At 43.7% G+C, this 26,556-nt stretch overlaps 1 protein-coding gene across 1 annotated transcript; it reads left to right on the plus strand.

The window, feature by feature from the left end:
• Positions 1-19,840: 19,840 nt before the first annotated feature.
• On the plus strand, positions 19,841-26,352 carry LOC142746550 (granzyme A-like). The gene is made up of 4 exons (XM_075854923.1): positions 19,841-19,973; positions 22,764-22,908; positions 23,010-23,276; positions 25,673-26,352. Exons 1-4 carry the CDS (start codon positions 19,885-19,887, stop codon positions 25,829-25,831), a joined length of 660 nt encoding a protein of 219 aa, XP_075711038.1. The 5' UTR covers positions 19,841-19,884; the 3' UTR covers positions 25,832-26,352.
• Positions 26,353-26,556: the final 204 nt, after the last annotated feature.

Consider the following 26,556-nt stretch of genomic DNA (forward strand, 5'->3'; position numbering starts at 1 on the left):
CACATATCTCTTCTGGGGCATACTCCAACAGGGACGCCACATTCTAATTCCTCCTAGGCTTCTCCAACTACTCACAGGGTAACCTTCTTGTAGGGAGGACCTCCAACCTGCAGCTGCTTGCCAGGCTCAGGCACTGGGAGGCCATATTCTCTTCCTACTAAGTTGCAGAAGTCCTCTCTGACTTCCCTGTGTGAGGCACGCATGCACGCACGCACGCATACATTTCTGTTTCTTGCCAGGCAGCTCTATCTCACTCATGCTGCAGTGAACCCTAGTGGCTGCACATTACATGGCAGGCATGCAACAGATAACACATAGATGTAAACATCACCTCACACAGGAGGGAACACAGAACGCAGGTACCAACAAACATGGAGGCTGCACTGGCCAGACAGTTCAATTTAAAGGGGCAGCATCGTTCCGTGTCATCCGCCACATCTGGTGTCACCCACCACATCTGGTGTCATCTGCCACGCCAAGCATCACCTGTGCCACGTGTCTGCTACTCCGAGCATCTGCCTGAACATCCTCCCAGGTACACTTACCCTAGAGACTGTTATAGACTGTAGTTGGCTAGCTGCTACTCCGCTCCAGTGGAGCGGCATAGTGGGCCCACATAACCCACAGGCGTAACAGCCACAAGGTGTGCAAACCTGGATTTAGGGATTTTCTGCCATTGTTCTCTGCAGATCCTCTCAAGCCCTATCAGGTTGGATGGGTACTGTCTTTGGAAAGCCATTGTCAGGTCTCTTGAGAAATGTTCGATTGGACTCAAGTCAGGGCTCTGACTGGGCCACTCTAAGACATTCGCAGAGTTGTCACTAAGCCACTCCTCTGTTGCCTTGGCTGTGTGTTTAGTGTCATTGTCTTGTTGGAAGGTGAACCTTCGGCCCAGGCTGAGGTCCAGAGCACTCTGGATCAGGTTTTCATTAGGAATAGCTCTGTATATATAGTACTAATATAGAATGCAAATGCAAATGCCTGTGGCTCAGCTTAGTCACAGTGCAAAACGTCACAATTTTTTTTGTACAAATGCCTCTGCCTGTGGCTCTGCTGAGTCACAGTGCCAAGCATCACAAAGAATGACAAATGTTGCTGCTAGTAGTTCGGCTGAATCAGTGAAAAAACGCACAAAAAACAGACGTCTCTGCCTTTGGCTCAACTAAGTCACAGTGAAAAATCTCACAAAGATTGACAAATGTCGCTGCCTGTGATTGGGTTGAATCCCAGTGACAAACCTCACAAAGAATCACAAATGTATCTGCCTATGCTGAGGCAGAGTCACAGTGCCAAACCTCAGAAATAATGACAAATGTCTCTGCCTGTGGCTCGGCTAAATCACAGCGCCAAACCTTAGAAAGAATTTTAAATATCTCTGCCTGTTGCTTGGCTGAGTTAAAGTACTGAGCCTCACAAAGTATGACAAATGTCTCTGCCTGTGGCTCAGCTGAGTCCCCATGACAAACCTAATATAGAAAGACAAATTTCTCTTCCTTTGGCTCGGCTGGGTCACAGTGCCAAACATCACACAGAATTACAAATGCTTCTGCCTGTGGCTCAGCTTAGTCAAAATACCAAACTTCACAAAAATTGACAAATGTTTCTGCCTGTGGCTTTGCTAAATCCTAGTGCCAAACATAAAAAAAAAAGTCAACTATCTATGCCTGTGGCTCGGCTGAGTCACAGTGCAACATATCACAAATATTGACAAATGCCTCTGCCTGTGGCTCAGCCTAGTCACAGTGCAAAGCCACCAAGAATGGCAAATGTCTCTGCATGTGGCTCAGCTGAGTCCCAGTGGCAAACCTAATATAGAATAACAAATGTCTCTGCCTGTAGCTCGGCTGGGTCACAGTGCAACACTTCACAATTAGTGACAAATGTCTGCCTGTGGCTCAGCTGAGTCACAGTTCAAAACCTCAATAAGAATGACAAATGTCTCTGCCTGTGGCTTGGCTGACTCACAGTGCAAAACATCACAAAGAATAACAAATGTCGCTGCCGGAGGCTCAGCTGAGTCACAGTGCTAAAACCTTTAAACGAATGAAAAATGTCTATCTGTGGCCAAGTCACAGTGCAAATCTTCACAAATAATGACAAATGCCTCTGCCGATGGCTCGGCTGAGTCACAGTGCCAAACCGCACAATTAATGACAAATGTTGCTGCCGGTGGCTCGGCTAAATTACAGTACCAATCCTTAGAAAGCATTTATAGCATCTCTGCCTGTTGCTCGGCTGAGTTACAGTGCCAAGCCTCACAAAAATGACAAGAGATTTGTTTGGGTCGCTTTCAGAGAAAAAAATACCAGCAAATCAAGGTCCGCCTGAAAGGACAAAATTGTATGTGCCTGAGGCTCATCTGATTATATTTACCCATCTGGACTAGACCAATCTTTGTACTATAGCTCTATATACCCGTATCCTTTATGAAATAACTTCTCAAGGAAAGACAAATTTCTCTGTCTGTGGCTCAGCTGAGTCACAGTGCCCAAACTCTAAAAAAAATTCAGATGTCTCTGCCTTTGGCTCAGCTGAGTCACAATGCAAAACCTCCCAAAAATTGACAAATGTCTTTATTTGTGGCTTAGCTGAGTCACAGTGCAACACCTGACAAATAATGACAAATGCCTCTGCCTGTGGCTCGGCTGAGTTCCAGTGACAAACCTAATATAGATTGACAAATGTATCTGCCTGTGGCTCGGGTGAGTCACAGTGCAACAACTCACACATAATGACAAATGCCTCTGCATGTGGCTCAACTTAGTCACAGTGCCAAGCCTAAGAAAAATGACAAATTTTGCTGCCTGTGACTCGGCTGAGTCAGTGCCAAACCTCACAAAAATGTCAGCTGTCTCTGCCTTTGGGTCTGCTGAGTCGCAATAAAAAATTAACAAATGTCTCTGCCTGTGCCTCTCCTAAATCAGTGCCAAACCTCAAAAAAAGAATGACAAATGTCTCCGACTGTGGCTTGGTCGAGTAACAGTGCAGCACTTTTGAAAAAAAATAACATATCTCTGCCTGTGGATTGGCTGACTCACAGTGCCAAAGATCACAAGAACCTAATTTACCAACTACCCATGCAAAGAGATTCTTTATTTAAATTTAAAATGCAACTTTTATTGGTTCAATTAGAACATATTGGAAAACCACACATGATTAGAATAACTAATGCTCACTGACAGAGTATAACCTGTAAGGCAAAATGCCTGGATATGCTGTATTGATAGTGAATGGATATCCACTTCTGTGAACGCCAGCGGCTGCAGTACTCTGTGCCCACACTGTCTAGCTATCAGCAGAGCATAGAGCTAAAAGCAAACAAGCCCCCTGCATGTTTCGCTACATATGTAGCATCTTCAGGGGTATTTTGGGGTTAATGACTGCGTGCTCAAACTTCCCGTTTTAAAACCTCCGGATGACACACAAATGGGTGTGTAATGATGAAGAGCCAATAGAGCTGCGTGCAGGGGATTGAGCCCCTCTATAATAAGATTGACATATAACCAGTCCAATCAAAAGGCTAGAATGTCCATCCGATCATAAGACTCCCGATGCACATGGGCACCAAAGTAAATGCTGCGATCAGCGTCTATGTACAAAAAATGTCACAGAGCGCATGTCAATACACTTTGAAATCAGTACATTGCAAATGCTTTGGGACTTAGTTACTGAAGACCAAATTGTCCACTAGCCACATAAACAGAAAGTGGAACCTAAACATAAAGTGCCAAACCTAAAAATAAATGACAAATGTCTACCTATGGCTCGGCCGAGTCACAGTGCAAAACCTCACTAAGAATGACAAATGTTGCTAAATGTGGCTCGGCTAGGTCACAGTGCAAAACCTTACATATAATGATAAATGTCTCTGCCTGTACCTCGGCTGAGTTACAGTGCCAAGAAAAAAAAAAAAAAGAATGACAAATGTTGCTGCTTGTGACTCAGCTTAGTCACAGTGCAAAACCTCATAAAGAATGACAAGTGCCTGTGCCTCGGCTGAGCCACATTGCCAAACCTTAGGAAGACTGACAAATGCCTCTCCCTGTGGCTTGGCTGAGTCCCAGTACAAAATCTCATAAAGAGTGACAAATGTCTCTGCCTATGGCTCGGCTAATTCCCAGTGCCAAACTTCAAAAAACTGATTGACAACTGTCTCTACTTGTTGCTCGGTCACAGTGCAACACTTTACAAAAATAATAAATGTCTCTGCCTGTGGCTCGGCTGGGTCACAGTGTAAAACCTCACTAAAATTGACAAATGTCTGCATGTGGCTCAGCTGAGTCACAGTGCAAAACTTCACAAAGAATGAGAAATTTTTCTGCCTGTTGCTCGGCTGAGTCACAGTGCAAAATCCCACAGAAATTGACAAATGTCGCTACTTGTGATTTGGCTGAGTAACACTGCCAAACTTCACAAAAATTACAAATGTCTCTACCTGTTGCTTGGCTGAGTCTCAGTGCAAAACCTCACAAATAATGACAAATGCTTCTCCCTATGACTCGGTTAAGTCCCAGTGGCAAACCTCAAAAAAAGAATGACAACTGTCTACCTGCGGCTCAGCTGAATCACAGTGCAAAATCTCACTAATAATGATAAATGTCTCTGCCTGTGCCTCAGCTGAGTCACATTGCCAAACCTTAGAAAGACTGATGAATGTTTCGAACTGTGGCTCAGCTAAATCACAGTGTAAAACCTCATAAAGAATGACAAACATCTCTGCCTGTGGCTGAGCTAAGTCACAGTGCCAAACCTCAAAGATGGAATGACGAATGTCTCTACCTATGCCTTGCCTGAGTCAGTGTCAAATATCACAAATAATGTAAAATGTCGCTGCCTGTGGCTCTCCTGAGTCACAGTGCCGAACATCACAAACAATGACAAATGTTGCTGCCTGTGGCTCAGCTGAATCCCAGTGTCAAAGCTCACAAAGAATGACAAATGCCTCTACCTGTGGATCGGCTAAGTCACAGTGCAAAACCACAAAAATAATGACAAATGCTTCTGCCTGTGGCTCGCTTGAGTCACAGTGCAAACCTTATTAAAAATGACAAATGTCTCTGCCTATGGCTCGGCTAAGTCCCAGTGACAAACCGAAAAAACAGAAGGACAAATGTCTGCCTGTGGCTCAGCTGAGTCACAGTGTCAAACATTACAAAAACTGACAAATGTCATTGACTGTGGCTCGGCTGAGTTTCAGTGCCAAACCTAGAAAAAGAATGACAACTGTCTCTGCCTGTGGCTCGGCTGCAAAATCCCACAGAAATTGACAAATGTTGCTACTTGTGATTTGGCTGAGTAACAGTGCCAACCTTCACAAAAATTACAAATGTCTCTACCTGTTGCTTGGCTAAATCACAGAGCAAAATCTCACAAAAATGTACAAATGTCGCTACCTGTGACTCGGCTGAGTCAGTGCCAAATCTCACAAATAGTGACAAATGCCTCTGCCTGTTTCTCAGCTGAGTTACAGTGCCAAACCTCATAGAGAATGACAAATTTCGCTAAATGTGACTCGGCTGAGTCACAGTTCCAAATCTCACAAAAAAATTACAAATGCCTCTGCCTCTGGCTCAGCTGAGTCACAGTGAAAAACCTCACAAAGAATGACAAATGTCTCTGCGTTTGGCTCGACTATGTTCTGGTGAGAAACCTAAAAATAGAATGACAAATATCTCTGCCTGTGGCTTTGCTGAGTCATAGTGCAACAACTTACAAAAAATGACTAATGTCTTTGCCTGTTACTCGGCTGAGTTATACTGCCAAATGTCGCAAAAGATGACAAATGACTACCTGTGGCTCGGCTAAGTCACAGTGCAAAACCTCACAAATAATGAAAAATGCTTCTGTCTGTGGCTTGGCTGAGTCACAGTCCAAAACCTTATAAAGAATGACAATTTTCTCTGCCTCTGGCTTTGCTGAGTACAAGTGCAACGACTCCCAAAAAATTACAAATGTCTCTGATTGTGGCTCAGTTGATTCAAAATCTCACAGAAATTGACAAATGTTGCTACCTGTGACTTGGCTGAGTGCCAAATGTCACAAAAGTCTCTGCCTGTGGCTCGGCTGAATTACCGAGCAAAATCTCACAAAAATGAACAAATATCGCTACCTGTGACTCGGCTGAGTCACCAAGCCATATCTCACAAAAGAATTGCAAATGTCTCCATATCGCTCAGCTGAGTCAAAGTGACAAACCTCATAGAGATTGACAAATGTCACTGCCTGTAACTTAGCTGAGTGCCAGTGCCAAAGCTCACAAAGAATGACAAATAGCTCTGCCTGTGACTCGGCTAGATCACAATGCAAAACCTCACAAATAATGACAAATGCTATGCCAGTGGCTCGGCTGAGTCACAGTGCCAAACATCACAAAGAATGACAAATGTCACTGTCTGTGGCTCGGCTGAGTACAAGTGCAAGACCTCACAAAAACTTACAAATGTCACTGCCTGTGGCTCGACTGAGTCACAGTGCCAAACCTCACTAAATATGACAAATGTCGCTACCTGTGGCTCAGCTGAGTCAGTGCCAAACCTTAGAAAGAAGGAAAAATGTCTCTACCTGTGGGTCGGCTAAGTCAAATTGCAAAACCTAAAAAAAAAAAAATGACAAGGCCTCTGCCTGTGGCTCAGCTGAGTCACAGTGCAAAACCTCATAAAGAATGACAAATGTCTCTGCCTATGGCTCAGCTTAGTTCCCAGTGCCAAACCTCAAAAAAAAGAATGACCACTCTCTCTACCTGTGGCTAAGCTGAGTCACAGTGCAAAACCACACTAAGAATGACAAATGTCTTTGATTGTGGCTCAGTTTAATCACCGTGCAAAACCCTTACAAAGAATGACAAATGTCTCTGCCTGTCACTCGGCTGAGTCACAGTATTAAATCTCACAAAGAAGTTGCAAATGTCTACATATGGCTCAGCTGAGCTAAAGTGCCAAACCTCATAGGGAATGACAAATGTTGCTGCCTGTTACTTAGCTTACTCCCAGTTCCAAAGTTCACAAAGGATGACAAATATCTCTGCCTGTGGCTCGGCTAAATCACAGTACCAACCATCACAAAGAATGACAAATGTCTCTACTTGTGGCTCGGCTGAGTCACAGTACAAAACCTCACTGAGAATGACAAATGTCTCTGCCTGTGGATCGGCTGAGACAGTGCCAAACCTCCCAAAGAATGAAAAATTTCTCAGCCTGTCGCTCGGCTAAGTTACAGTGCTAAGCCTTACAAAAATGACTAGAAAGTTGTTTGGGTTTCTTTCAGAGAAAAGAGTACCAGCAAACGTAGGTCCGCCTCAAAGGAAAAAAATTATGTGCCTGTGGCTTAGCGGAGTCAAATTACACACCTGGACTTGACCAATCTTTGTACTACAGATCTATATCCCTGGAGTCTTTATGAAATAACCTCACAAGAAAAGACAAATGTCTTGGCCTTTGGATCGGTGTCACAGTGCAAAATCTCACAGAAATTAACAAATGTCGCTACCTGTCGGCTGAGTCAGTGCCAAACATGTGGCTCACCTGAATCACAGTGCCAAACCTTAGAAGGAATGTCTCTTGCTGTGGCTCTTCTAAGTCACTGTGCAAAACCTCAAAAAGAATGACAAATGTCTCTGCCTGTGGCTCGGCTGAGTCATAGCTCAAAATCTCACAAAAGATTGACAAATATTTCTGCCTGTGGCTCGGCAGTTCCCAGTGCCAAACCTCAAAAAAAGAATGACAACTCTCTCTCTGCCTGTGGCTCAGCTGAGTCACAGTACAAAGCCTTACAAAGAATGAAATTTTTTTTGCTTGTGGCTCAGTTGCAGTCACAGTGCAAAACCTTTACAAAGAATGGCAAATGTCTCTGCCTGTTGCTTGGCTGAGTCACAGTGCAAAATCTCACAGAAATGGACAAATGTTTCTACCTGTTACTTGGCCGAGTCACAGTGCCAAACCTCACAAAAACTACTAATGTCTCTACCTGTGACTCCGCTGAGTCACAGTGACAAATATCACAAAAAAATTACAAATATCTCTTCATATGGCTCAGCTGAGTCAAAGTACCAAACCTCATAGAGAATGACAAATGTCGCTGCCTGTGACTCTGCTGACTCCCAGTGCCAAAGCTCACAAAGAATAACAAATGTCTCTGCCTTGGCTCGGCTAAATAACAGTGTAAAACCTCACAAATTATGACAAATGCTATGCATTTAAGGCCGGGCATGAACATGCGCGTGCACCCTACGGGACACAGCAGAACGAAGCGCTCTTGGATCCATGGCTGTGGCCGTCGGGGGTTGAGTAATCCCGATGCTCCATGGCTATGGGCGTTACAGTATCCCCCCTCTTACGCCCCCTCTTCTTGGGGCCAGAGCTAGAGAGAAACTTCTTCACGAGGGTAGGAGCATTGAGGTTCTCCACTGGCTTTCAGGACCTCTCTTCTGGACCAAACCCTTTCCAATCCACCAAATAAAAAGTTCTTCCTCCTACTTTTTTTGGTGGCCAAGATCTCCTTAACTTCGATTGTATATGATGAACTGCTGTCTACAACTGCAGGACTAGGAGTCTTGGTGTAGCAGTTCAGGACCACAGGCTTCAGGAGGGAGACATGAAAGGAGTTGGGGATCTAGAGGGTGGGAGGCAGCCGAAGCTTGTAGGAGACAGGGTTGATCTGCTGTAGGATCTCGAAGGGTCAGAGGAACCTGGGGCAAACTTGTATGATGGCACCCTCAGCTGGATATTTCTAGAGGACAGCCAGACCTTGGTACCTGGAAGAAACTGAAGAGGCTCTCTTCTCCTCGTTTGTGCCTTTCGTTTCATGTGGTCGACCGCCAGAAGAATAAAGGATTGGGCTTGCTGCCAGATCTGCAGGAAGTCCCTGAATGCAGAGTAAGCTGCGGGCACCTGGGATGTAACTGACACTGGAAGAGGAATTTGTGTGTGTTGGCCGTAAACAATGAAGAATGGTGTGTCAGCAGTGTACTCGCTTGTGTGGTTGTTATAAGAGAACTCGACCCAAGGAAGAAGCTGAACCCACTCATCATGCTGCCTGGAGATGAAGTGTCGTAGGTAGTTCTTCATGATCTGATTGAGTCTCTCGACTTGACCACTGAACTGGGGATGGTAGGCTGAGGAAAAGTCCAACTCTCCAGAACTTTCAGGTGAACTGAACTGATCAGACACGATATGCATCGGTAAGCCATGCAAGCAGAAGATCTGTTGGATGAAGAGGTTGGCCAGTCGAAAAGCAGAAGGTAGGCTGGTCAGCAGAAGAAAATTAGCCATTTTCGAGAATCGGTCCACCACCAACCAGACCATTTCTATATGCTGCCATGGAGCATTGGGCACAGGCAGCATCTGAAGCAGGCCAGCAGGCTTGGAGTGAGCAACCTTGTTAGCCGCGCACACCGTGCCGGATGAGACAAAGTCCATGATGTATTTGGGCAGCGTGGGCCACCAGAAATGACGAGCAATCAGGTCTTGGGCACCCGCATGACCCGCCAGTTTGGAGCTGTGTCCCCAGCGAAGAATTCTTCCTCTGTCTGCCAGGCATTCAAAAGTCCTCCCACGAGGGATGTCTCTAACTGGCAGGGGATCAATGATAATGATGTTTTACAGAGACTCCATGGTGTCCTCTGTTTTGAACGACCTAGACAAGGCATCGGCCCTCATAATTTTGTCGGTATTGCGGTAGTGGTGCTTAGACTGGAACCGGGCAAAGAACAGTGACCACCTGGCTTGACGGGAATTCAGCCATTGGGCCGACTGAAGATAGGTGAGGTTCTTGTGGCCAGTAAATATCAGGATGGGGTGAGCTGTGCTCTCCAGTAGATGTCTTCACTCCTCCAGAGCCATCTTGATGGCCAGTAACTCCCGATCCCCAATCGAGTAGTTGTGCTCTGCGGAAGAGAAAAGTTTAGAATATTAACCACATACCACTGCCTTGCATTTGGGACCTCTCTGGAACACAAGTGTGCCTGCACCTATAGAGGAGGCGTCCACCTCCAACGAAGACTGTGAGACACATCAGGATGATGGAGGGTTGAGGCTGGCGTGAAGGCACTCTTCAGGCTATTAAAATTCAGATTCTGCCTCTGGAGTCCACACCTTGGCGTTCATGCCATTTTTGGTGAGGGTAGAGATGGGCACTGTCAGTGAAGAGAAGTTTGGGATGAACTGCTGGTAGAAGTTGGCGAATCCCAGAAAGTGCTGTATGGACCATAAGCCTTGAGGGCGTGGCCATTCCATTACGGACTTTACCTTCTCAGGATCCATCTTGAGACCCTGATTCGAGATGATGTAGCCCAGGAAGTGTATAAAATTCCCCTCAAACACGCATTTCACCAGCTTGGCATATAAGCGATTCTCCCTTAATCGCAGCAGAACTTGACGGATGTGTCTCAGATGGGTCGTCGGGTCTGGAGAAAAGATCAAGATGCCATCGAGGTAGACCATGACACAGATATAGAGGAGATCTCGTCATTGTTGAACTCTTGGAAGACCGTGGGGTCATTACATAGGCCGAAGGGCATTATAGGGTATTCATAGTGCCCGTCTCGGGTGTTGAATGCTGTCTTCCATTCATCACCCTGGTGGATCTGGATTAAGTTGTAAACCCCCGTAGGTCTAGCTTGGAAAAACTCTTGGCTCCTCGTATGCGGTTAAACAGTTCGGAGATTAGAGGCAAAGGATATATGTTCTTGACCATGATTTGATTGAGACCCCGGTAGTCGATGCAAGGTCGAAGAGATCTGTTTTTCTTCTTGACAAAGAAGAATCCGGCCCCGGCTGGGGAGGAGGACTTTTGTATAAAACCCCTCTCCAAATTCTCCTTGATATAAACGGACATAGACTGGGTCTTTGGCAATGAGAGAGGGTATACCCATCCACGAGGAGGGGACGCATCAGGAACCAGTTCAATAGGTCAGTCATATGCCCGGTGTAGGGGCAGCATCTCAGCCTCCTTCTTGCATAAGGCATCTGCAAACTGTGAGTAGTGAGGGGGCAATCCTGGCAACGACCGAGGCAGGGGAGATTGGGCAGGATGGATCTGTCCCAGACAGAGTGGAGAACCTCTCTTCCAGATCAGTGGAATTCCAGTCCAGGACTGGGGCATGTAGTCGTAGCCAAGGTGGGCCCAGCTTCACAGCGTTGACGGCCTTGGGCAGGAGAAGAAAAGAAATTAGCTCTGAGTGAAGGGCTCCAACTTGGAACCTCAGCGGTTTGGTCTTAGATGCGACTGGATCGGGCAGAGGCAGACCGTTCACTCAGGCAACAGCCAAAGGCGTCTCCAGAGGAACTGTGGGAAACTGGAGGAGATCCACTAGGTCTTTTTGTATAAAATTGGCTGCGAATCCAGAGTCCAGATAGGCAGAGACCGGGTGGGTCTTCCCGCCAGACACTATGGTCACGGGGATGGACAGTTTTGAAGAGAGTTTTTTTATCCAGCGCTATATCGCCTAGGGTTGTCTCCCCAACCAATCCTAGGCATTGGAGTCTTTTGGCTTTTGAGGGCACAGACGCACAACATGGCCACCCAGGCAGCAATACAGACAAAGTCCCGAGGTGCATCTGCGTTGTTTCTCCTGGACGGATAACTTAAGCAGGTCAATCTGTATAGTCTGCTCAGGTGGGCCAACTGGCAAAGGCAACACGGATTGCTGGAATGTGGGAGCCAGCATAGGGAATCTTCTCTACCGACGAATCTCTTGAGATAATTTCCGGAGCCTCATGTCAACCCGGATGGCAAGCAAGATGAGGTCATCCAGGGTAGATGGCAGATAACGAGCGGCAAGTTCGTCCTTGATCTCGGACGACAGTCCCTGCCATAATGTTGCCACCAAGGCCCTGTTGTTCCAGGGCAGCTCACCCGCCAGGGTGCAGAAGTGAATGGCGTACTCGCCCACGAAAGTATCTCCTTGACGAAGATTCAGGGGGAGGGAGCTGCTGACGAGACCCATCCAGGCTCCTCAAATACTGTGCAAAATGTCCGTTGGAACCCCTGGAAGTCACAGGTCTCTTGTCCTTGACGTTCCCAAATAGGATTCGCCCATGCCAGTAAGAAGAGAGATAATGAAAGCGATCCTTGCGCCATCAGAAGGGAATTCTCTGGCATGTAAAGTGAACTGGATCTGGCACTGGTTCAGAAATCCCCTGCAGGTACTCGCGTCTCCGTTGTAACGAGGCGGTAGTGGCAGCGAGAATCGGGGATCAGCGCTGGTACTGGCAGGAGGTGTAGCAAGAGGGACAGACGGGGCAACCAGAACGGAGCTGTGGAGACTAACAAAGAAAATGCACCCCAACATTTGTAAAGCAATGTCCCATATGTGGTAATAAACTGCTGATTGGACCCACAGCAGGGCTCAGAAGGGAAGGAGACCCATTTGGATTTTGGAACACAGATTTTGCTGGAATGGTTTTCGGTGACATGTCGCGTTTGCAACGCCCTGGAGGGACCAAAACAGTGGGAACCCCAAAAGTTACCCCATTTTGGAAACACCTCTCAAGAAATTTTTCTAGGGGTATAGTGAGCATTTAGATCCCACGGATCTTTTGCAGAATTTATTAGGCCGTGAAAATGAATATAACAATTTTTTTCCACTAAAATGTTGAATTTTCTAATTTTCACTAGGGATAAAGGAGAAAAAAAACAACCAATTTTTGTAAAGCAATTTCTCTCGAGTATGGAAATACCCCACATGGGGTCATACATTTTTTTCATTAGAAATGAACTAACCCTTTCATGACTGATCCATTTTTTGCGCTCTTATTTTAGTTTTTCACTCCCCACATTCTTAGAGCCATAACTTTTTTTTTCCCGTCAATAGAGTAGTGTGAGGGCTTATTTCTTGCGGGAGGAGCTGTAGTTTCTATTGACACCATATAAAGTGCCATAAAATGTACTGGGAAAATGAAAAAAAATTATTTGCGGGCTGATATAGGAAAAAAATCTGATTCTACTTTTTGGGGTTTTCGTTTTAACAAATTTCGCCGTGCGGTAAAAATGAAAACTTTACTTTATTCTGCGGCTCAATGCAATTACGGTAATACCAAATTTATATAGTTTTTTTTATATTATACTACTTTTACAAAGAAAAATGTAATTGTTGAAATAAAAATTGTTTTGTTTCACCACATTCTGAGAGCCGTAACTTTTTTATTTTTCGGTTGATTGAGCGGTGGGAGGTCTTAATTTTTGCAGGACGAGCTGTCATTTTTATTGGTACCATTTTTTGGAACATAAAAAGTGATCCAAAAGTTGTATTTCATTTTTTTTTTAGAGCTAAAGTGACAAAAAAAGACATCGATTTTGGCAGTTTAAATTATTTACGTTTTTTACGGTGTTCACCGTGCAAGTTAAATAATGGTATATTGTAATAGATATACGTAGCGATACCAATTTTGTTTCTTTTTTTTACATTACTTTAGAAGAAAAAGTAACTTTAAGCTTTTTTCTTTCTCACTACTAATAACTTTAACTCTTCTACACATTTTATTAGTCCCCTTAGGGGACTTGAACCAGCGATCATTGGATCACTGGTACAATACATTATTGTTCTTTTTACAGGCTTCTGTAACTGCACGATCGTTGTTCCTGTCCATTAGTCCTGGGTGTCAGCTGTAATACACAGCTGACACCTGCAGCGTATGGAGCGGGCTCAGCATACATCAACGCCCGCACCATGACGTGCTATTAAGTCATAGTGTGCAAAGGAGTTAATGCACAGCGGATGGTGTGAATATTGCAATTTTCCACTGGAATGCCATTTTAGTGCATAATATGTCGTGCCCAGTTTGTGCCACTGAAGACAACAATACCTCATAAAACGTTAATCGGGTTCTCCCGGGTATGGCGATGCCATATATGTGGGCGCAAACTGCTGTTTGGGCACTCTGCAGGGCTCAGAAGGGAGGGACGCCATTTTGCTTTTGGAGCGCAGATTTTGCTAGGTAGCAGCTGTTTGGGGTTTTGCTAGTATTTCAGTTTATAATGTGGGGGCATATGTAAACTGTGCGGAGTACATCAGAGCATAATAAGGGGGTATAATAATGCGGTAAATAAATAATAATTCATAGATGTGTGGCTGGTGTCGCACTGATAAATGGCGCCCGATCTTATCCGATTTTGGAACACTCTGCACATTTTGCATCGGCTTATTCTGAGAGCCAAAACTTTTTTATTTTTTCTCCACCGGAGCTGTGAGAGGGCTTATTTGTTGCGGGACAATCTTTTGATCAGTTTTTATTAAATTTTTTTGCAAGCCGGGTGACCAAAAACAAGCAATTCTGACAATGTTTTTTAGCTTATTTTTTGCAGCGTTCACCGTGTGCTATAAATGACAGTTTTACTTTATTTTGCGGGTCGGTACCATTACGGTGATACCATATGTATATAGGTTTTTTATGTTTTGCAGCGTTTGCACAATAAAATAAATTTTTTATAAAATAATTTATTTTCTGTGTCACCATAATCTGAGAGCCGTAACTTTTTTATTGTTTCGTCAAAAAAGCTGTGTAAGGGCTTGTTTTTTCGGGACGGGTTTTAGTTTTTATTGGTACTATTTTCGGCTACATGCGACTTTTTGATCACTCTTTATTCTTTATTTTGGGAGGGGTGGTGACCGAAAAATAGCGATTCTGGTGTCTTTTTTATTGATTTTTTTGGGGGTGTTCATAGTGCGGGAAAAATAACATTATAATTTTATAGTTTCGGTCGCTACGAACGTGGCGATATCAAATATGTGTACTTTTTTTAATGTGTTCATTTTTTTCCTATAATGAAAGTCTTATAGGAAAACAAATGCATTTTTTGTTTATATAAAGTATAACTTTTATTTTTACACTTTTTTTAAAACTTGTACGACGGCAAATTTGTATGACGGCACCCTTCATCGAATATTCCTGGAGGACAGCCAGACTTTCGTGCCAGGAAAAAACTGAGGAGGTTCTCTACTCCTTGTGTCCGCCTTCCGTTTCATGCGGTCGACCGCAAGCAGGATGGAGGATCGAGTCTGCTGCCAGATCTGCAGAAAGTCCCTAAAAGCCGTGTAAGCAGCTGGTACCTCGAACGTATCCGGCACCGGGAGAGGAATTTGTGGGTGTTGGCCATAGACAATAAAGAATGGTGTATTCCTAGTGGACTCGCTGGTGTGATTATTGTAAGAGAATTCAGCCCATGGGAGCAACTGCACCCAGTCATCATGCTGCTTGGAGATGAAGTGGCGTAAGTAGTTCTCTGATTGATCCTCTCGACCTGACCATTGGACTGAGGATGGTAGGCCGAGGAAAAGTCCAACATTACACCTAGGAGTCCGCAGAGGGCTCTCCAGAACTTTGAGGTGAACTGAACCCCCCGATCAGACACAATATGCTGTGGCAAGCCGTGCAGGTGGAAGATGTGTTGGATGAAAAGCTTGGCCAGTTGAGGACAGAAGAAAGACCAGTCAAAGGAACGAAGTGGGCCATCTTTGAAAATCGATCCACAACCACCAGCCAGACAGCACTGCATCCAGCAGAGAGAGGCAGGTCAGTGATAAAGTCCATAGCTATATGCTGCCAGGAGCATCGGGCACAGGCAATGGCTGGATCAGGCCAGCAGGTCTGGCGTGAGCAACCTTGTTAGCTGCACACACTGAGCAGGAATAAATAATGTCCAGAAATGATGGGCAATCAGATCCCAGGTCTTACAGCTCCTCGCGTGCCCTGCCAGTCTAGAGGAGTGTCCCCAGCGAAGGATTCTCCCTCATTCAGCCAGGCACACAAAAGTCCTCCCTGGAGGAATATCCCCAACTTGCAGGGGATTGACAGAGACAATGCAAGACGGATCAATGATGTTCTGTTGAATCTCCAAGGTGTCTTCCGTCTCGATAGACCTGGACAAGGCATCGGCTCTCACATTCTTGTCGGCTGGGCGATAATCGAGCTCAAACTGGAACCTGGTAAAGAACAGTGACCACCTGGCCTGGCGAGGGTTCAGCCGTTGGGCCATCTGAAGATAGGTAAGGTTCTTATGGTCCGTAAAATCAGGATGGGATGAGCTGCACCCTCTAGTAGATGTCTCCACTCCTCCAGAGCCAATTTGATGGCCAGTAACTCCCGATCCCCAATCGAGTAGTTGCGTTCTGCGGAAGAGAAGAGCTTAGAGAAATATCCACATACAATTGACTTGCCTATGGAACCTCTCTGGAACAGGAGTGCACCAGCACCGACAGAGGATGCGTCCACCTCCAACGAGAACTGTAGAGAAACATCTGGATGATGGAGGATATAGGCTGATGTGAAAGCACTCTTCAGGCTATTGAATTGCGTTCATGCACTTCTTAGTGAGGTTAGAGATAGGAGATGTCAGTGAGGAGAAGTTTGGTATAAACTGTCTATAAAAATTGGCGAATCCCAGAAACCGCTGTATGGCCCTCAAGCCCTGAGGGTGTGGCCATTCCAGGACGGACTTTACCTTTTCTGGATCCATCTTGAGACCTCTATTCGAAACAATGTAGCCCAGGAAGGGTAGAGCATCCCTTTCAAACACTCACTTCTCCAATTTGGCGTACAGACAATTCTCCCTTAACTGCAGCAAAACTTGATGGACAGGTCTCTGATGCATCATAGGATCTGGAGAAATAAATTAAGATGTCATCAAGATAGACCACAACACAAACATAGAGGAGGTAATAGAAAATGTCATTAACAAACTCCTGGAAGACCGTGGGAGCATTACACAAGCCGAAGGGCATTACTAGATATTCATAGGGTTCATCACGGGTGTTAAATGCAGTCTTCCACTTGTCACCCCGGCGAATCGGGATTAGGTTGTAAGCCCCACGCAGGTCTAGTTTGGAAAAATCTTGGCACGACTTATACTATCGAACAGTTCTGAGATCAGTGGCAACGGATACTTATTTTTCACCGTTATCTGGTTGAGACCCCGGTAGTCAATACAAGAACACAGGTAGCCATCCTTCTTTTTGACGAAGAAGAACCTGGCTCCTGCCGGGGAGGAAGACTTCCGTATGAAGCTGCTCTCCAAGTTCTCTTTAACATAGGCGGACATGGACAGAGTCTCTGGCAAGGAGAGAGGATATACCCTACCACGGGGAAGGGATGCACCAGGAATCAGCTCGATAGGACAGTCATACGCCCAGTGTGGTGGCAGTGTCTCCGCCTCCCTTTTGCTGAAGAAAATGCAGCATAATGACCAGGCAATCCTGCCAATGACCGAGGGAGAGGAGGCTAAGCCGATCTAATCTGCACCAGGCAACGGCCGTGACACTCGGGGCCCCACTGGAGAACCTCTCCAGAGTTCCAGTCCAGGACTGGGGCATGTAGCTGGAGCCAAGGCAGGCCCAGCAGCACGGGGTTAACGGCCTTGGATAGGACATAGGACGATAGCAGCTCGGAGTGGAGAGCCCCTACTTGGAGCATCACGGCTTGGTCATAGCTATAACTGGGTCTGTCAGAGGTAGTCCATTTACCGATGCAACCATCAACGGTCTCTCCAGAGGGGTAGTGGGTAATTGAAGAAGGTCCACCAGGTCTCTACAAATGAAATTAGCAGCGGATCCAGAGTCCAGATACGCAGAGACCTGATGCGTTTCCTCACCGCACACTATGGTCACAATTATGGACAATTTAGATGGGAGTCCCCCTTTGCCCAAGGTTGTCCCTCCTACCAACCCTAGGCTTTCGGGCTTTTGGGGACACAGATGCACAAGATAGCCTCCGAGGTTGCAATAAAGAGAGTCCCGAAGTGCGTCTGCATTGTCTCTCCTGGATAGATAGCTTACATTGGTCCATCCTCACAGACTCCTTAGGGGGATCGACATCTGAGGACAGCAGGGGTTGCTGCAAGGTAGTGACCGGACTAGGATGTCCTCCCTCCTGACGAACCTCTTGGAGCCGTACTCGGAGCCTTCTATCAATTCGGGTGGCCAGAATGATGAGGTCATCCAGGGTAGATGGCAGGTCCCAAGCGGAAAGTTCGTCCTTAACCACAGTACTTGACCGGGATAGCACGGGATACAGGAACAGGGAACACTGGGAACTAGAAAACACTAGGAGACCATTTGCTTAGACAAAATAGGATACGACAAACAATGCTCAGGCATGGAAGCAAGGGGCTGGGCCTACTTATAGTCCAGGGCACTCATGGGCTGATTATACATTAAAGTCCGGTGCCCATGCTGCCTCTGCCACCGGCCGAGGTGAGTGGAAGTGAGCGCTTCTGAGGAGGAGACTTGGGCCAGTGCTCGCAGACCCATGGCTGCGGCGGTCAGGAGGTGAGTGAACCTGAGGCCCGTGGCCATGGACATGGCAAACATGACAGCATGCGCCGGCCGAGTTCCGTCAGTGATCCGGGGAAAGATAGGACATGTTCTATCTTTCCACGAATCGGGTCAGTTTTCACGGATCTGATTCACCCACTAAAGTGAATGGGTCTGTGAAGAGTATCGGGTGCCACTCGGATGCCGTTAAATACGGCCCGAGTGGCACATCGGTTGTGTGCAACTGGCTTTAGAGTATCATGCAGTGTTTTATCATATGACAGCCACTGTTTACTTTATTTACCCAGCAGGAGCCATCTGTTATCAGTTCTACCGTGAGAGATGAAGGACAAATGAAAAGTAGAGATTTGTTTTCACTTATAAATTACAGACTAATCATCTAAAATCTCATGCACACAGCAGAGCTATGTGCACAGTGGCTGCATACTATGGAGCCATAGGAACTTAGTTTGCCACCTTATGTTACTTATACAAACATGCTACTGTGCAGGACCAATCACTAAAAACCAAGTGGAAAATCCTACTATTCATGTCTCCTCTTTATTCAGGAGTCTCCCTCTAATACTAGGAAAGTGTGCATGTGTGATATATACATGTAGGGTCAACAACACAACCTACAATTTAACCCGTTTTGGAATCATCATGTTCATGGCTCTTATAATAAATCCTAAACTGTCAGCATAAATGTAATTTCCTGCACAAAGCATAAATCTAAGAGCAATTGAGGTGTTACCATCCTTTCTCTAGCGTCATCAAAACCACAACTCAGTAAGCAATTCTGATCTCTGCATTCACCTTAATCCTTTGCAAGGTTTCAAGGCTTCAGTACAATGCTTGTTCTTTGGAATCTGTTGCTTCTAGCAGTGACTCTGCAAGGCCAAAATTGTAAGTATCCTACTTATGACTTTGACCAGGTCTCCTACATGTTTTGCTGTTTTCTAAAACCAATCTTTCATTTTTTTTGTTCTGAATTGAATCCTATATTTTCATTGCCACAAAATGAAATTAGTTGTAAGTGCAGGATAATTATAGTACAGGCAAGATGTTATAGATATAGAAGTCAAAAGCCTCCTGTCAATAAGCGTTGGGGGGGTACCATTCAGTGCACACATAATATAGCTATACAGTATGGCAGTGCAGTACAATATACAAATAATAGTGCTTCTGTAGTATCTAAATAATGCTCTTACCCAGTGCCTAAATGTACAACCATACAGTGTAGAGAACCTGTCTAGCACAGCCAATGGAGTGCCCAAATATTGGTGCTTTTCAAGGTGCTAGGAGGACTGACTGTGCGAACATGTATCTCAGTGGAAAGAGCACCCAGAGGATGGAGGCACATAAGTATAAACCCCTTTTCCCATGTTATAATCCAGCACTGAACATATTGCACCTGAAATTCAAAGACATATTGACATACCGGGATCCAATGAAAAAGAAGGAGAACAATGAGCTGGATTGTACATTGTAAAGACATTTAATATGGTTATGTTTTCTTAGTGTATTTCATTCAAATAAAAAGTTGCTAGCTTATTTAATTCTTAATTTCCATTTTTTTTTTGTGACTTGCAGGTGATTCTGCAGATATTGTAGGAGGTAAAGAAGCTCGCTTAAGTCCGTATATGGCTTTAGTGAGAACCCCCGGGAAATCATTATGCGGAGGAGCTTTAATTAAGTCTGACTGGGTATTAACATCTGCAGAGTGTTTCGTGTGAGTACTGTAACTTTCCTATACTTTTTAAATTCCAGCACGACCGTGCAGAAATGTCTGGGATATATAATAGTCCTTCTCAATGAATTAGGATATTATCAAAAAGTTAATTTATTTCAGTAATTCAATTCAAAAAGTGAAACTCATATTATATAGATACATTACACACAGAGTGATCTATTGCCAGCGTGTTTTTTTTCTTTTAATATTGATGAGTATAGCGAACAGTTAATGAAAACCCAAAATGTGTGTCTCAGAAAATGTAAATATTATATAAGCCCAATTTCAAAAATGATTTTTAATACCGAAATGTTGGCCTACTGAAAAGTATGTCCAGTATTTGCACTCAATACTTGGTCGGGGCTCCTTCTGCATGAATTACTGCACCATTGCGGCGCGGCATGGAGGCGATCAGCCTGTGGCACTGCGGAGGTGTTATGGAAGCCCAGGATGCTTTGATACCGACCTTCAGCTTGTTTGCATTGTTGGGTCTGGTGTCTCATCTTCCTCTTGACAACACCTTATAGATTCTCTATGGAGTTTAGGCCAGGAGAGTTTGCCGGCCAAATTAAAAATTATTTTTGAAATTTGACTTATATAATATTCTAATTATCTGAGACACCAAATTTTGGGTTTTCATTAACTGTTAGCCATAATCATCAACATTAGAAGGAAAAAAATTCTGGAAATAGATCGCTCTGTGTGTAATGAATCTGTAGAATATATGAGTTTCACTTTTTGAATTGATTTACTGAAATAACTTATCTTTTTGATGATATTCTGATTCATTGGGAAGGACTAGTATGTAGAAGTTTAAGTTCCCCTATATCCCATGTTAATTGATGCTCCTCTTTGAGAGGAGCAGAATTCAGACTACATTTGAAAACCCTGGGTTGGAGAAACTTGGAGACATTCAGCTTGCAACTTTAGTCATAGGTAAAATCTAAACCAATGTGTGGGGCATAGTCAATTCTTTACATTTCATGTGACTAAATAGGTGGGAAATAATGCAGCAGCAAGGAGACACACAACTGTAGACTAGCCTGGCTCACCAATTAGTAGACAAGATATTGTCCTGAAAGAGCTAACATCACATGGCAGTGATGCGGCTTTACTCAGTCCTCCATTCAGGCCAAGGACATAACTTGCACTTATAGGGCTCCATAACAAAGTGAAGCGAAGTGGGAGCCCACCAACTAGTGACAGAAAAATAAAAAAGCAACATAAGTAGCAATAATTAAAGTTATGGATAATAAAGTAATATATCAGATAATCCAAATAATAGTGCTAGATAGAAGAAAGTCACCAACTTGTTATCCCCTCCAAAAAAGTAACAGTTATTGCATCTGAATGGGCCCCCTCAACATCTGGGCCCCATAGCAGCTGCTATGGTTTCTACTGCTGTACTTGCGTCCATGATTCTGGCTAATGATGCCAAGCATCACCATGCACCACATATCCATAGGCTAGGAAAGATGACATGACATGACATTCTATTACATGTATAATTCATAAGATATACTTGATTTAATTTTTTATTGCTGCATCCTTTGTTGTGATCGATTAAAGAGGCTCTGTCACCAGTTTATAACTGCCCTATGTTCTACCTAACATAATAGTCGCTTTATTTCTAAATAAGTAATGTGTTGTTCTTTTAAAAAACGTTTATTTTTGACAAAGTTATGAACATTTTAATTGTTATTCAAATTTGTTCTTAATGCCCACTTGGGCAAGTGGGCATTTTTTTTTACTTTTGACCAAGTGGGCGTAGTAAAGAGAAGTGTATGATGCTGACCAATCAGCGTCATACACTTCTCTTCATACATGTCCAGCTTAATCCACAGCACAGCGTGATCTCACGAGATCACGCTGTGCAAGCGTAGAAACTACTGGAGTAAGTGACAACACAGCGTGATCTCGCGAGATCACGCTGTGCTGTGGATTAAGCTGGACATCAATGAGGAGAAGTGTATGACGCTGATTGGTCAGCGTCCTACACTTCTCTTTACTACGCCCACTTGGTCAAGAATAAAAAAACGTCCACTTGGGCATTAAGAACAAATTTGTATAACACTTATAATGCTCATAGCTTTGTCAAAAATAAATGTTTTAAAAAAAAATAAATATATATATATATATATATATATATATATATTGCTTATCTACATTAAAGCGCCTATTATATTCGGTAGAAGGTTATAAACTGGTGACAGAGACTCTTTAAGCAGAAACAAAATGGGCGCGTCATAGGGCGTCCACTGGCAAAAATGTTGACCACTTGTAAATATGTACATAGTGCAGCTCACCTGAAACAGATCTGCTGGGGTAACAATTCAGATGGAAGCTTCTACTGTGTATTAGACCCAGAACATGATAGTGTGCCCCTTCTGATACATGCTTTAACGGTTAAAAATAAATGTATTAACAATTGAAAAGTGTGAACTTTTCTGCTACAGGTGTCAAGAAAACATGACACCCACTCATTTATCACATTTGCCTCAAAAAGTCATCAGGCCCTAGCAAATATTTACACCTTCTTAACTTGTTACTGGCATTTATGTAATTAAGCCTACATTTGACAGCAAGTTATGGAAATCACAGAGATGAACATATTCATCATTAATAAATCAATCGGGCTCTTCCATCTTGGGTGGTTTACTTTGCACGCCATTGTATCAGAGTTTTTGATTGTATAGGTCTGTTGCTTTATTTATAATTTGTCCTGTCAGACAACAACAAGAGAGAAAAATCTTTAGAATTTAACATGTAATAACATTCAATCTCATGTAGAGATAAGATGACGACTGTTGATGTGGGTGTTCACTCTATCAAGAAAATTCAAGACATCCAAAGACAGCAATTCAAAGTTGTGAAAACAATCTCACATGAGAAATTTAATAAAGATAAACACATTAATAACCTCCAGCTTTTGAAGGTAAATTTTCTTTATACTTTTTCATTCCATAAAATGTACATATATCTTTGCAATGCTACAACCAGCAGGTCACCAGATTAATCAACCGTGTCCTTACTTAGTTGTCAGGTAAAGCAAATATAACTAAAGCTGCCAACACTGTTCGTTTTCCTGAGACATTTGGGGAAGTTAAACCCGGCACAGTCTGTACCATCGCAGGATGGGGCAAGACTGAAAACAAAAAACCCGACACCGCTGACAAGCTGATGGAGGCTAGGGTGACCGTCATAGATTGGAAGGCATGTGCTTCCCAGTGGAAACCAAATGTGAAGATTACAAAGGACATGATGTGCACAAGGGAGAGAGATGCTGTAAGGGGTTTCTGTAATGTAAGTGTCAGTTTTATGAATTTTTTAATCATTCATGTTAATTCTTATCTTAATCTAATATATTCTGTTTTGTTGTACTTGTGTTGTGGGAAGTAGTGTAGCTTGATGCTCTCAGGCCTTGTATGAAAACTGCACCTGGAGATTCCCAACTAAAGGTGGCCGTACACTTTAGATAGCTATTGACCGAACACTCGTCCAGGTCCGACTGTCAGCTATTCCTCCCGACTCCCCCAATAGACATGCTCGGCAGAACGTGCATGTGTTTTTAACTAAGAGAGGGTAATAAGCTGCTGCCAGACACAGGAACAAAGGATCGGGATGTTGAAATCCATTTAAATCTTCTTTTCCCCAACAACTTATGTCGTGGGAGCCGATCCCGCTGGTATCTCATATCTATTTACTGTTGCAGTCACAACCACTTTAAGAAATCCTCTTCACCCAAACTTCCTGGTACTGCAATAGGATCTTAGCGTTTGGGGGCGAAAGTCTCTAACACAGCAGGCTGACTCAAATGTTAGCAGTCATTAATTTATGTGACAGAGGGTCTTGCCAAGCATAGGGGTCCAGTCTTGATATCTGAGACTGCTTTAGCTATAGATTTGTTCCTTTCCTTTCTACTTATCTCAACATATTCTGAGTTGTGTGGATGGGGTAACCAGCTTTGAAAAAAAAAAAAATGATTTCGCCATACTTTGTCATAAGATGTATATTCTTTTTGAGTCTATGTGCGGCCACCCTAATATCCTCCACTGGCAATAAAAGATAAATGCCAGTGGAGTATATTAGTATTAGTCTGGGAACCCTTTATGTTTCCAAAATAAAGGGGCCACCTAAAAAGGTAAAATTCCCCCATAATTTACTTATCTATGTGACAGGGCTGTACCCAATGAACAAGAGTTCAGCATTTTGCAGAGAACATTAACTCTGCAGCAATATTTTGAGATGTCTTCTACTGGACTTCTTCTACACAACCTTCTATAAAGCACCAGTGAAATCTAATTGTCACGCAAATCACTGGACCCTTATTTTATCGTTCATTGTGTTGGAGATGTTCAGTGACAGTAATTTACAAGCATTGCTCTCCACATAATGCTAAATCTCCTTTGTTAAGGCATTGATGGGGTCATAGCTCTGTATGACACAAGTTGCTAAACATTCAATGGCCGGTTAAAGGAGTCTGTTGATGAGTTCCTCCATCTGCTGTGTGACTTATTTATTGAAATTAATTTTTTATGCGGTGCACAAGAAGCTGATAGGCACACCAAGATGACTTAGGGTATGTTCACACTGCATTTTTTCGGTCGTTTTTCGGGCCGCAAACAGCCGAAGAACGGCTGAAAAATCGGAAGCAGAATGCCTCCAAACGTCTACCCATTGATTTCAATGGGAAAAAGGCGTTCTGTTCCGATGTGCCATTTTTTTTACGCGGTCGTTTTGAAAAACGAGCGCGTAAAAAAACAGCTGCGAAAAAGAAGTGCAGTTCACCTCTTGGGACGTTTTTGGAGCTGTTTTTCATAGACTCTATTAAAAACAGCTCCAAAAACGGCCGTAAAAACCGCTGCGAAAAAACGCCACGAAAAACGCGAGTGGCTTAAAAAATTTCTGAAAATCAGGAGCTGTTTTCCCTTGAAAACAGCTCTGTACTTTCAGACGTTTTTGGTTAAGCGTGTGAACATACCCTTACAGTGCAGCTCAGATTTCAGAAGGAGAGAGGGCACAGAGGATGGAGTGGATAAGCAGTATTGAAGTACACTATATTAGTTTCCTTTAGGTGTCTACCCTAGGGAGTTTATTGGGGGTCCAAAGGGTAATTTTACCTATGACCTTTACAACCAAAGGGTCAGCAGTCTGTATTGCTAAAGAGTGTATGTATGTATATGTATATATATATATATATATATATATATACACACATATATGTTCCAATCAGCATCTACCATACCATGATTTTTATAAAATTTCGTAAGTAAACCTAAGGCCTCATGCACACGACCGTAGCCGTGTATGGCCGTGATTTTCGGGTCGGCCGGCAGAGGACTGTCAGCCGCGAGCCGCCCGCCATTCGCGGGCCATGCATATGGCCGCGGCCATTAATTTCAATGAGCCCGGACCGCAGAACACGGCCGTAATAAGACATGTCCGTTCTTTCTGCCGTGCGGGCTCCCGGGCCATGCAAGGACCGTAGAAACGACGGTCGTGTGCATGGCCCCATAGAAATGAATGGGGCCGCAATTCTCCCGTGGATTTTCGGGGGAATTGCGCCCGCAAAAGCACGTTCGTGTACATGAGGCCTAATAGTTTATAAAATAAGTATGTGCCCAATTTGTTGCATTATTTAAGAGATGTTTCAATAGATTGATAAGGAAGTTTAATTCATCTGAATCTCTTAATTGTAGGGTGACTCTGGAGGTCCATTAATGTGTGGAGGCTTTCTAAAAGGTATCATTTCCTTTGGACCTATGTTGTGCGGGACTCCAAGTGGAGCTGATGTCTACACCCGCCTTACTAAAGACTACATGAAATGGATTAATAAGAAGACCAAGAGAATGCTATAATTTTTTTCCTATTGACACGAAACTGTACTAGTATTTTTTTTTTCTTTTCAAACTTTATTAACTTGGATAATTATACCCACGACTCAGAATCTCACTTTGGGCTACTCTTGAATCTTTAATAATATCAGTTAGGATGATGCCACTGCTTTCCAGTTACAACAAAATAAGAAATATTTAAATTTGTCAGCAAATTCTTACAACTTTCGAACTGCTGTACAGGTTTTTTTTTACATTCTCTGCGCTGTTGAATGACCTTTTTTCTATATATATTGTCAGTATCGGACTAGGGTTCCTTTGACCAACCAGAGTAAATTATTCTGATAGTCTATCTTTAATCTACACAGAACATGTGCACATTGTAAACTTTGTTGTTGCCATTGTACACAGAAATGCAAAAAATTTGAAAGTTAATGTTTCTGATTTTGTCATCAGATCTCTGACTTACTGCCCTTCTGTGAAGATCTCACGTGCCCATGTTTTCTTTTAATTCTTTCTTTAACTCTTTCTGAAACTTTAAAAAAACTGTAACCTAACTTCTAAATAAACTTTTAATTTACTTTCACCATGAGAGCTTATTCAACATTTAGTTATCACAGGACATACCATCAAAAAGGTCTAATACTGTTGGTTACTTGTGACTCATCCCATAAGAAATAGACCCTAGTGGCAAGTAATTGGGCCCAAAGTCCCCTCCAAATGGGGTTGTCTTTTGCAAGACCTATGGT

The sequence above is a fragment of the Rhinoderma darwinii genome, chromosome 1 (assembly GCF_050947455.1).
Source record: "Rhinoderma darwinii isolate aRhiDar2 chromosome 1, aRhiDar2.hap1, whole genome shotgun sequence".
Taxonomy (NCBI): Eukaryota; Metazoa; Chordata; class Amphibia; order Anura; family Rhinodermatidae; genus Rhinoderma; species Rhinoderma darwinii.

Excerpts from the sequence above, each read along its gene's own strand:
- LOC142746550 (XM_075854923.1), top strand. The coding sequence starts at position 19,885 with ATGGCTTTAGTGAGAACCCCCGGGAAATCATTATGCGGAGGAGCTTTA. Across the intron at positions 19,974-22,763 it reads ACATCTGCAGAGTGTTTCGT|AGATAAGATGACGACTGTTG; the intron begins GTGAGTACTGTA and ends AATCTCATGTAG. Across the intron at positions 23,277-25,672 it reads CTGTAAGGGGTTTCTGTAAT|GGTGACTCTGGAGGTCCATT; the intron begins GTAAGTGTCAGT and ends TCTTAATTGTAG.